This window comes from Mustelus asterias, chromosome 14, assembly GCF_964213995.1.
Source record: "Mustelus asterias chromosome 14, sMusAst1.hap1.1, whole genome shotgun sequence".
In the NCBI taxonomy this organism is placed as follows: Eukaryota; Metazoa; Chordata; class Chondrichthyes; order Carcharhiniformes; family Triakidae; genus Mustelus; species Mustelus asterias.
The window spans coordinates 42,566,389-42,578,443 of NC_135814.1; the positions used below are offsets into that span (position 1 = coordinate 42,566,389).

Here is a 12,055-nt window from a genome sequence, read left to right on the forward strand (position 1 = left end):
AGTCAAGTGATGAGTGGTGATGACCTCTCTGCTAATGGCAAGTACTGTCTGTCACTGCGGGTGTAAGGAAATGCAGCCATGCCTGACACTACTGGTGCCTCCAGTTATGTGTCCCATGACCTGCAAGAGAGAGGGAAGTGCAGCATATTGTGTAGCTGTCTTGGCATCTGACAGTCTGGGAGCTTGTTTTCTCCCCTGTTGCACCAGTAGTCATTCTCCTCATTGGTCAGACTCTCTTCCTCAGCTATTTCAAACACCTGCTCCAGCCAGACCCTCCCTTGAAGAGTTGCAGTTTGGCTTCAAGGCATGTCAGCCTCATACAAACCTGGGTCCTCTGCTGAGGTGTGCAACCACTCAACAGCATATTTAGTCCTGCTTAATGGGCTACAATCATTTAAGGTAATAGGCAGCACAATGTTTGTGTGCTGCCTGTGTCAGATTTAATAGCAAAGTTTTATCATTAAGTCAAGTTAATGGAATACAATGGGAGAACATTGGCCCATCAAGTCCACTACTCTTGTATAGCAACCCAATCAGTCCCATTTCCCCATCCTATCACTGTGGTTCTACAAGTTTGATTCCCTCAAGAGCCCATCCAACTTCCTTCTGAAATCATTGCTTGTCTCCACTTCCATCACTTCATTTACAATGGTCATTGGGACTTGATGAGTAAAAAATTTCTTCCTTATATCCCCATGCATGGCTTCCCCAAAGCCTTAAATCTGTCCCCCTTTACCTTTGTACGATCAGTTAATGAGAGCAACTTTTCTTTGTCTACCTCATCTCAACCCATCATCATTTTGTACACCTCTAACAAATCTCCCTCAATCTCCATTGCTCCAAAGAGAACAATCTCTCCTTCTGCAAGCTAACCCTGTCACTGAAACCTCACAGTCCTAGAACCATCCCTGTAAAGTGCTGCTGTATCCTCTCAAGGACACTCACAACCTTCTTAAGGTATGGTGACCAGAATTGGATATTATGGCCTAACCAGAACATTATAAAGGTTCAGCATAACTTCCCTGCTTTTGTAGTTACACCCTTTCTCGAATAAGGGTGTTACATTTGTCATTTTCCAATCCTCTTGCACCTTCCCCATTACTCTGGAAGATTATAGAAACATTCTGCTGTTTCCATCCCCCACTTCCCATACCAAGCTGGGATGCAAGCTATCTGGATCAGGTGATTTATCCACTCCAAGCATAGTCAGCTTTTCTAGTGCAACCTATCAATATTCACTCCTCTACTTTCTCCACTTCTGCAGATACTTTGTCAATTTCTTCTCCCTTAGTAAACACCAATACAAAGTACTCATTGAACATTCTAGGCTTTCCCTGCATCTCTAGACATATGTCACCCTCTTTGCCCCAAATATGATCCACCCTGCCTCTTACTACCCACTTACTATTAATCATGCATCACTATCGCCAGGCACCTTTTTGGGGGCTGTTGAAATTTTTCCCCCATTTGTTCAAAAATGGCTGATTGTATTGTCTAGATTTAACAGTCATGCATCACAACTATCTCTGACACATCAACTATCTCTGAACATTAGGTGACACAAGAGTAACAGCTCTATAGACCCAAGATTTCCTTTTTCTGAAGCTATGTGTATTGCAATCATCAAAACCTCAGCTAAGATGAGCTAACTCAGCTCAGCCTATGGATGAAGCCTTAAATGTTCATGAATTGTATGGGTCAATATAATAACTCCCCAATATTTTTGTTTTACTTAATGGCCAAATAACAAGTTTACAATCAATTCTATTTCTATCTGTACCTATTGTAACAAAATAAATTTTTGCAAAATACTCTGTGGGAAAAGACCATGGTGGGGTTTATACAGCCCTTCTCCTGCGGCTGGTTTTCCAGTGATGTGTGACTTGTCATTGGCCACTTGTGGGATCTTTTGGTCCCGCCAATGTCAATGGCCATTTACATGGCTCGTCAGCTGCCCCGCCGGGAACCCACCATGGGAGGTTCGTCTTGGATGGGACAGGAAGGTCCCAATGGCAGGAAGGGCTTGAAAATTCAGCCCTATAGAACATAGAACATAGAACATTACAGCGCAGAACAGGCCCTTCGGCCCACGATGTTGCACCGACCAGTTAAAAAAAAAACTGTGACCCTCCAACCTAAACCAATTTCTTTTCGTCCATGAACCTATCTACGGATCTCTTAAACGCCCCCAAACTAGGCGCATTTACTACTGATGCTGGCAGGGCATTCCAATCCCTCACCACCCTCTGGGTAAAGAACCTACCCCTGACATCGGTTCTATAACTACCCCCCCTCAATTTAAAGCCATGCCCCCTCGTGCTGGATTTCTCCATCAGAGGAAAAAGGCTATCACTATCCACCCTATCTAAACCTCTAATCATCTTATATGTTTCAATAAGATCCCCTCTTAGCCGCCGCCTTTCCAGCGAAAACAATCCCAAATCCCTCAGCCTCTCCTCATAGGATCTCCCCTCCATACCAGGCAACATCCTGGTAAACCTCCTCTGCACCCTCTCCAAAGCCTCCACATCCTTCCTGTAATGTGGGGACCAGAACTGCACACAGTACTCCAAGTGCGGCCGCACCAGAGTTGTGTACAGTTGCAACATAACGCTACGACTCCTAAATTCAATCCCCCTACCAATAAACGCCAAGACACCATATGCCTTCTTAACAACCTTATCTACTTGATTCCCAACTTTCAGGGATCTATGCACACATACACCTAGATCCCTCTGCTCCTCCACACTATTCAAAGTCCTCCCGTTAGCCCTATACTCAACACATCTGTTATTCCTACCAAAGTGAATTACCTCACACTTCTCCGCATTAAACTCCATCCGCCACCTCTCGGCCCAACTTTGCAACCTGTCTAAGTCTTCCTGCAAACTACGACACCCTTCCTCACTGTCTACCACACCACCGACTTTGGTGTCATCAGCAAATTTGCTAATCCACCCAACTATACCCTCATCCAGATCATTAATAAATATTACAAACAGCAGTGGCCCCAAAACAGATCCCTGAGGTACACCACTTGTAACCGCACTCCATGATGAATATTTACTATCAACCACCACCCTCTGTTTCCTATCCGCTAGCCAATTCCTGATCCAATTTCCTAGATCACCCCCAATCCCATACATCTGCATTTTCTGCAGAAGCCTACCATGGTGAACCTTATCAAACGCCTTACTAAAATCCATATATACCACGTCCACTGCCTTGCCCCCATCCACCTCCTTGGTCACTTTCTCAAAAAACTCAATAAGGTTAGTAAGGCACGACCTACCTGCCACAAAACCATGCTGACTATCACCTATCAATTCATTACTCTCCAAATAACTATAAATCCTATCCCTTATAATTTTTTCCAACATCTTGCCGACAACAGAAGTGAGACTCACCGGTCTATAATTCCCGGGGAAGTCTCTGTTCCCCTTCTTAAACAATGGGACAACATTCGCTAACCTCCAATCTTCTGGTACTATACCAGAGGCCAACAACGACCTGAAGATCAGAGCCAGAGGCTCTGCAATCACTTCTCTTGCCTCCCAGAGAATCCTTGGATAAATCCCATCCGGACCAGGGGATTTATCTATTTTCAGACCCTCCAGAATATCCTGCACATCCTCCTTATCAACTGTAATACTGTCTATTCTACTCCCTTGCAACCCAGTGTCCTCCTCAGCTATATTCATGTCCCCTTGCGTGAACACCGAAGAGAAATATTGGTTCAATGCTTCACCAATCTCCTCCGGTTCCACACATAACTTCCCTCTGCCATCTATAACTGGCCCTAAACTTGCCCTAACCAACCTTCTGTTCTTGACATACCTATAGAACGCCTTAGGATTCACTTTAACCCTATCCGCCAAAGTCTTCTCATGTCCCCTTTTAGCCCTTCTAAGCTCGCTCTTCAACTCCCTCTTAGCCAATCTAAATCTTTCTAGTGCACTACCCGAGTGCTCACGTCTCATCCGAACATAAGCCTCCTTTTTCTTTTTAACCAACAAAGAAACTTTTTTGGTGCACCACGGTTCCCTAGCCCTACCAATTCCTCCTTGCCTGACAGGGACATACCTATCACAGACTCGCAGTAGCTGCTCCTTGAAAAAACTCCACATGTCGGACGTTCCCAGTCCCTGTAATCTCCTAGTCCAACCTATGTTTCCTAATTCTCTCCTAATAGCCTCATAATTACCCTTTCCCCAGCTAAAACCACTGGCCCGAGGTTCATGCCTATCCCTTTCCATCACTAAGGTGAACGTAACCGAATTGTGGTCACTATCACCAAAATGCACACCAACTTCCAAGTCTAGCACCTGGTCTGGCTCATTTCCCAGCACCAGATCCAATATAGCCTCACCTCTAGTTTTCATTTTCTGATGTCCGTGATCCATCACATTTTTAAATGAAATAGAATATCCCGCATGTGTTAAAGGGTAATCAAATAGTTCAGATAACTGCATAAACTGTTAGAATAAAGCTGAGAATTTATCAATGTAATTTGAGGCCCATGAATCTCTGGGGTGGGATTTTCTGTGCCCCGTCCATGGCGTGTTCTGCAGCAGCAGAGGTACCCCACCACTGGCCAGCAGAGGTAGTCCACCACTGGCCAGCGGAGGGATCTTCTGGTCCTCCCGGGAATCCACGGCAGGAGGGTCACCCACCGTCAGCAGGACCAGAAGATCCCACCAGCGAGAACAGCCGGTAAATCCTGCCCATCATAATGTGACATCTATACAGGTAGAGCAGTAGCATCAATTTCATTCTGTTTCAGTGCCAGTTGGAGATGACCAATCATATACCAATCATTCACATGATTTGAACTGAAACCTTTTAATTTAATTCATTTTCAGGACATGGGCCTTGTTGGAAAGGCCAGTGTTTTTTTGTCCATCCATAGTTGCCTGAGAAATGCTTTCTTGTTGAAGGGGCTCCTACATGATTTGAACTGCTGTGGTGCCTGGTTCTATCCAGTTGGATATTAAAGGTGCTGAATACCCTGTATGTACTATAATGATAAACTTGTTGCAGCAACTATTTGTCACTCATTTACAAAGTTAACAGATTTGGAAGAAACAAATATCCTTGTGGCTTATAGATCATAGATTATAGAATCCCCACAGTGCAGATGGAGGCCAGTCGGCCCATCGGGTCTGCACCGATCCAACAGAGCATCTTACCCAGGACCACCACCCACCCTATCACCATAACCCCACACCTTTACCCCTAACCTACACATCTTTGAACATTAAGGGGTAATTTAGCAAGGCCAATACACCTAATCTGTACATCTTTGGATTGTGAGAGGAAACTGGACCACCCGGAGCAAACCCACATGGACACGGGGAGAAAGTGTAAACTCCACACAGGCAGTCACCCGAGGCCGGAATCGAACTCGGGTCCCTGGCACTGTGAGGCAGCAGTATAACTGTGCTTCAAACGGAACCAAATTTTCATGTAACCTTTATAGTAAAGTCTATGTTGCAAATGTTTAGATAAGCAAGCTAGTGCAGATATAGCATTACCTTGACTTAAAGATTCTCTCTATTTAAGAGGAAATAGTACAATTTTATTGAAATAAATAATAGTACTGGCTTTCCTGAAAGGCATTAATTTACTATCAAATATATTGATGGTGTCAGACAATGTAAGTAAATTACCTGGTAAATATGCACCCACGTGGATTAATGAAATGATAAGAAAGTTAAAATAACAAGACTGCCATTAAATATCTGATTGTATAGGCAACATTGTACAAAGTGAAAATCCTGTGATCTCTGATCTTGTGACACTTTTCAATATCCAGTGACTAACTGTGAGCAAGTCTTATGAACAGTAGCAATCCTAAATCTTCTGCTTCCTCTCAAATCCCAAACAAAGATATGTTGTATGCCACTTTGGAAAGTACTCTTAATTCTAAAGGAGAACTCATAAATCATTGACATTTGAGTAAAAAGTGATGAACTCTGAAACAAGAGATGACTGTACTTTACAAATACTCTGTTACATTTTGATAGTATAAGCCACATGAATGTGTCCTTCAGGCATACCTTTGAAATTCACAATGTGCATGAAGATCACTAAGTCTAGTACACACCAGTCAGGCATGCAAATCAATGCGATTCTCACCACACATTTCGAAGGCGGATGTGCATGAGCAAGGCCTCAGTGTAACAGGGATAAGACTTTGTGAAACCATGAGAAAATATGTCAAAATTCATATTTCTAAGAAAACAGTTTATAATTGTTGCTGAAAGATTTGCATGTGCACCCTTTAGTGTTTAAGTAGCGTTACTATCATGAATAGTTCTTAGCCACTTTCCTAATGAGGAGACTAGTTAGAGAAACATAACCTACCAATCATGAGCACCTGATGAAGGAGCAGCACTCCGAAAGCTCGTGTGGCTTTTGCTACCAAATAAACCTATTGGACTTTAACCTGGTGTTGTTAAACTTCTTACTAAAAATGGAGACCAGTCTGAATTTTTTCCATTGTTTTTCATTTTCAGCCTTGCATTTTATTTAGTCTTTCTCAGAGAAATTAATCCTCTTTTTTTCCTTTTTATTATTTAGGATCAACATTTTTGTGCAACACCCATATAATTCCTGTGAAAAATGAAGAAGGGGTGGTCATAATGTTCATTATAAACTTCGAATTTGTGGATGAAGAGAAATGCTTGCTGTCTCCAGACAGCTTAAATCACATGTCACCAGTCAAAGACTCACGTAAGTGTCCCTTTAATTTTGCCTTTTACTAAACTTGAGCATCAGACAATAGAAACTTATCATGCAGAAACACATTTCTGAGATGACTTTTTCTGCCTGTTTCGCCGGTCACTGTTTGTCTCTGTAACAGAACTGGATGAAGCAATTTGTTACTTTTGACAATTTTATTTTTCCTTTCTAAGTTATCTCCACTCATTTCCTAACAACACTAACACTTGCTGGATGAAATTTAAATGGGTGCGCTCGGCCTGCAAGCACTTCATTATTAAAATGTGAGTCCAGCTGATTTCTCGATCATTGAAGGCCTTTACTCTGTCTTCCACGTACACTTGGAATTCCCATTGACTACACTCCAGGCCGCGGGGAAACCTGTAGTTGGGTGCGCTGTCAGTGGGACCAGAAGATTCCAGCCTGTGTCTTTATTTATCAGACCATTGCAGAAGCTGATAAACAGTTTTGGCACACACCGCTCTCCCCAATGACTGACATTTTCCAGCTCGGATTTTCCAGCTCTGTCAGTGGCAGGTGTTGTCACAGGCAGGAAAGGAAAATTGGGAGAGCCATTGACTTTTAACAGCTCCCCAGATCTTCTCATCCCACCCACAATGATGCCTGTTGGTGTCAGGGCCAGGAACACCCGCCCAATGAATCAGAAAGTTGTGGATTCAAGTGCTGCACTATTTGAGGTGCTGTCTATTGGATGAGACTTTAAACCAAGGCCCCATCTGACCACTCAGGGGCACAAAGACAATCCACTGGTACTATTTGAAGAATGGCATGGGTGTTATTCCCCAGTGGCCAACATTTATCTCTGAAACAAAATTGATAGGGAGAAGGTATTGGACTGTCCGTACTTAAAGTTAATAAGGCATCAGGACTGGATGATTTGAATCCAAGGATACTGAGGGAAGTGAGAACGAAATTTGAAAAGACACTGGCCAAAAAGTTTCCAATCTTCCTTCGACTCAAATGTGGTAACAGAGGACTGGAGAATTGCAAGTGTTCCAGCCTTATTCAAAAAATAGTATAAAGACAAGCCCAGCAACTTCAGGCCAGTCAATTAAACTTTGGTAGTGGGAAAGCTTCCAGAAACAATAATATTGGATAAAATGAATAGTCACTAGGGCAAATGTAGGTTATTTAAGTAAAGGCTATGTGAATTTGTTCAGGGAAAATTATGTCATTTGCTGGAGATTTGGGTGAGGTGCCAGAGAGCGTTGATGAGGGTAACGTTGTTGAACTGGTATATATAGGGGCGGCACGGTAGCACAGTGGTTAGCGCTGCTGCTTCACAGCTCCAGGGACCTGGGTTCGATTCCCGGCTTGGGTCACTGTCTGTGTGGAGTTTGCACATTCTCCTCGTGTCTGTGTGAGTTTCCTCCGGGTGCTCTGGTTTCCTCCCACAGTCCAAAGATGTGCGGGTTAGGTTGATTGGCTGTGCTAAAATTGCTCCTTAGTGTCCTGAGATGCGTAGGTTAGAGGGATTAGCGGGTTAATATGTAGGGATATGGGGGTATGGCCTGGGTGGGATTGTGGTCGGTGCAGACTCGATGGGCCAAATGGCCTCTTTCTACACTGTAGGGTTTCTATGATTTCTATGATATAGACTTCCAAAAGGCATTTGATAAAGTGCTGCACAACAGACTTGTGAGAAAAATTAGAACTCATAAAGGGACATTAGCGATATGAATATGAAACTGACTGAATGACAGGAAACAGAGTGTAGTAGGTAATAGTTGTTTTTTGGATTGGAATAAAGTTTATAATGGGGTTCTTCATGGGTCAATGTTGGGACCACTGCTCTTCTGGATATATATATATTAATGACCTTGATCTTGGTGTATAGGGCACAATTTCAAACTGTGTGGATGAAACAAACTGTGGAAGCATTGTGAAGTGTGAGGAGGATAATGTAGAACTTCAAAGGGACATAGTAAAGTTGGCATAATATGGGTGGACAAGTATCACCTGAACTTGAATGCAGAGAAGTGTGAAGTCATTCCATTTTGGTGGAAAGAATGTAGAGAGACAACATAATTTTCTGGGCACAGTTCTAAAAGGGTGCAAGAGCAGAGAGACCTGGATGCATATGGGCATAAATTACAGAAGGTGGCAGGGCAATGGCTAACAAAATATGCAGCATTCTAGGCTTTATCATTAGGCATAGAGTATAACAGCAAGGGCCGGGAAACTGACTGAATGACAGGAAACAGAGTGTAGTAGGTAATAGTTGTTTTTTGGATTGGATTAAAGTTTATAATGGGGTCTATAAGGTAACTTAACATCTTAAATGGCCTCAACTGGAGTAGTGCATTCAGTTCTGGGCACTGCAGTTTAGGAAGATTATGAGGACGCTCAAGAGAGTGCAGAAAGGATTCACAAGAATGGTTCCAGGAATGAGGAACTTCAACTACATAGATAGATTGGAGAACTTGGGAATTCATTCCTTGCAGAATAGAAGGTTGAGAGGAGATTTGATGTAAGTAGTTAAAATCTTGAGGGTTCTGGACAGAATGGATATGGAGAAACCATTTCCATTGGTGGGAAAATTTAGAACCAGAGGGTACAGGTTTAAGGTAATTTAAGGCAAAAGAAACAATGACAACATGAGGAAATGATTAAGATCTGGACTGCATCGCCTGAGTGTGTGATGGAGGCAGATTCAATTAAGGCATTCGAGGGAATTGGATTATTTTCTGAAACAGAATTAAGGTGGGGAGAAGGCTGGGAGTGGTACTAGGTGAACTACTCCTTCAGAAAACCAGCACAGAACACGATGGGCCAAAAGGTCTCCTCTGTACTGTAACCATTCTATGATTCTTTTTTTTAATACTTTTCCAATTCAATCAAATCAAGTCCAAATCATAGTCTCAACAAGTTGAGACATTTCCGAACCAGGCTGACAAGACAGGGCATGCAATCCTCTACCCTGTCTTGGGCCTGATCTACATGAGCCAAGCTGATTAGAATAGGCGGAGAATTCCTCCTCCAAGGCTTGATCTCATTTGCATCTTAGCCAAAAGGCCGAGATGCCGCTTTTAAAAATTGCTTCATATGAAACATATGAAGCTTAAATGCAATCCAATGACCTCAACCAAGTGCAGCATCCGCATAACTACACTTGATCTTAGCCAAAAGGCCGAGAAGCGATTCTTTGATAAGGTAAAGTCGCCGTAGTCCCAGATGACCATAGGGTGCTTTCCCCTTTGAGGAGGAGAGCTGACTGGTGGCAGCTTAACCTGAGAATCACAACACCTCAGGTGAAGGGCAAGGTTGAGAAGGCAGACCTTCCTGAATAACTTCAGCCAATAATACCATGAAAGAAAAAGTAGATTACCTGGTCATGATCACATTCCTGTTTGTGAAAGCTTGATATCTATAAATTGGTTGTCACATTTCCTATATTTTAGCGGTGTCTACACTTCAACAAACAAGTACTTACTTTGATGGAAAGTGCTTTGGGGTGTACTAAGAATGTGAAATGTACCAGATAAATATTAGATTTTTTTCTACAGCTGCACCATTAACTTTTTATAATTATGATTGAAATAAATTATTGCTTCTCAGCTAAATTCTGAACTACTTTGACTTATTCCATGCTATTATACCCAATTTCTGTTATAAGCCAGTCTGTTGAAAAGCAATGTATGTGTCTGTCCTTGTCTCTTGAATATACAAAGGATCCTGCACTTCATTCTGATGAAAGGGTGTCCCAGTCCTTTTCAGTGCAATTCCCTTCATTTTCAGACTGGTTGTGCCATTAATTATTACCAAACCTTTCTTGTTATTTGCTTTAAAGTGTCAGTTTGGGTCAGGCCTCGTATTCTTGGTTAAAACCCCACTTCAGGAGCTGAGCATATTCATGCAGACTGATTCATCAAAGACATGCAGAGAGAATGCTGCATTGCCAGAGGTGCTTTTTGGAATGAGAAGCTAAATTGGGATCCCATCTGTCTGATCAGAGCTATATATAAATATTTACATGGTTCCACCTGAAAAAAAGCAGGGGAGAACTCTTGCTGTCATGGCTATTGTATACTCCTCAACCAACGCCAACAACTGGTCCATTTCTGGCGTGGCTTTTTGTCGGTCTTGTATGCAAATTGGCTGGCATATTTACTGACAGAAAAATAATGACAGCAAAAATAATTGTTTAGCTGTGAAGCACCCTTGTGTGACTGCCGCTTTCTTTGAATGAGCAATGTCATCAAAAATTACGGTAGTGGTTATCATAAAATGAAAATGATTTAATACGCAGTGATTTACTCCAAAAGCTGTTCCCTGGGGAAAATTACATTAAAAGTGTTATTCTAGCTAGGAAGCTGAAACTGGCAGTGAAGAATTCCAATTTATTCAGCACTTCTGTCCGAGCAATAATGTGAATTAGTAACAGGTTTAGGCACCAAATTGATTTCTCAATAAAATCTCAGAATCTAATATTACAAGAGCTAAGTTTGCTGCAGTAAGTGTGATTGCTACTGTGACTTTTGTGACAAAACCTTCAGAATAGACTGTTGATTAGAAAAAAAATGTTGCCCTGTAAATATACTGTGATGAAGAGTTAGAAAGATGGTCAGGAATCATCTCACTTATGAGTGTTATGAATAAGGAAACTGTCTTGGAAATTCAGCTTAGCCCAATTCAAAGTTGTTTAAATTAAGTGAAACCAGAATGTTGTCACAGCCATTTATGAAGCTGCTTTTCCTTCTCCCTGCTGTTCAACACTGACTAGAAGCAGTACAGACATGGAGGGCCATGCATCTCCAACCATTGGAGTATTTCCTAACCTAAGCCTTTAATGTAGCTCAAATGAATGCGTAGCACAGGCCGAGTGCAAACAAAAGTGGGGAGTAAATTTTCATGCAATAATAAAACCTCAGCAGGCCTGGCAGCACCTGTGGTGAGAGAACCACAGCTGACATTTCAGTCCCGAATGATTCTTCTGCCGAATTCTTCTTCAGGAAACAGTAAGCATCTCATTTTCATGCAGTTATGTTCCTGGTCACATTTCTGAGCCAAACAATCAGCCAGGGTGAAGAGTTTAAATAAGAAGACTTATTTGTCGGACGGACCCAGGACTGTCACAAGCTGACCAGGTAAGAAGCCCCAACATTTAGTTTCTTCAAGTACTCCAATGCTGAAGCACCCAATGGACCTGTGAGAAACAAAACATAGGAAGTGAGAAACTTGTGCTTGCTTAAACAACATAATTGGACTCATGTCCATTGCAGGAACAGTTCGAATTCCAATTCCCTGCAGTGTAATGTTGCTCTGTCCCCTTTACCCTGATCTCAGCACCCAGGCTTTCTCAGAGGTAATT

At 42.4% G+C, this 12,055-nt stretch overlaps 1 protein-coding gene across 1 annotated transcript in view; it reads left to right on the forward strand.

Annotated features, from left to right (window-relative positions):
• The window catches only part of kcnh7b (potassium channel, voltage gated eag related subfamily H, member 7b), a 443,308-nt gene that overhangs the window by 215,983 nt on the left and 215,270 nt on the right, over nucleotides 1–12,055 (forward strand). Inside the window, exon 3 of the mRNA XM_078227700.1 lies at nucleotides 6,583–6,735. Within this exon, the coding sequence (XP_078083826.1) occupies nucleotides 6,583–6,735 (153 nt within the window). The remainder of the gene's footprint in view (nucleotides 1–6,582; nucleotides 6,736–12,055) is intronic.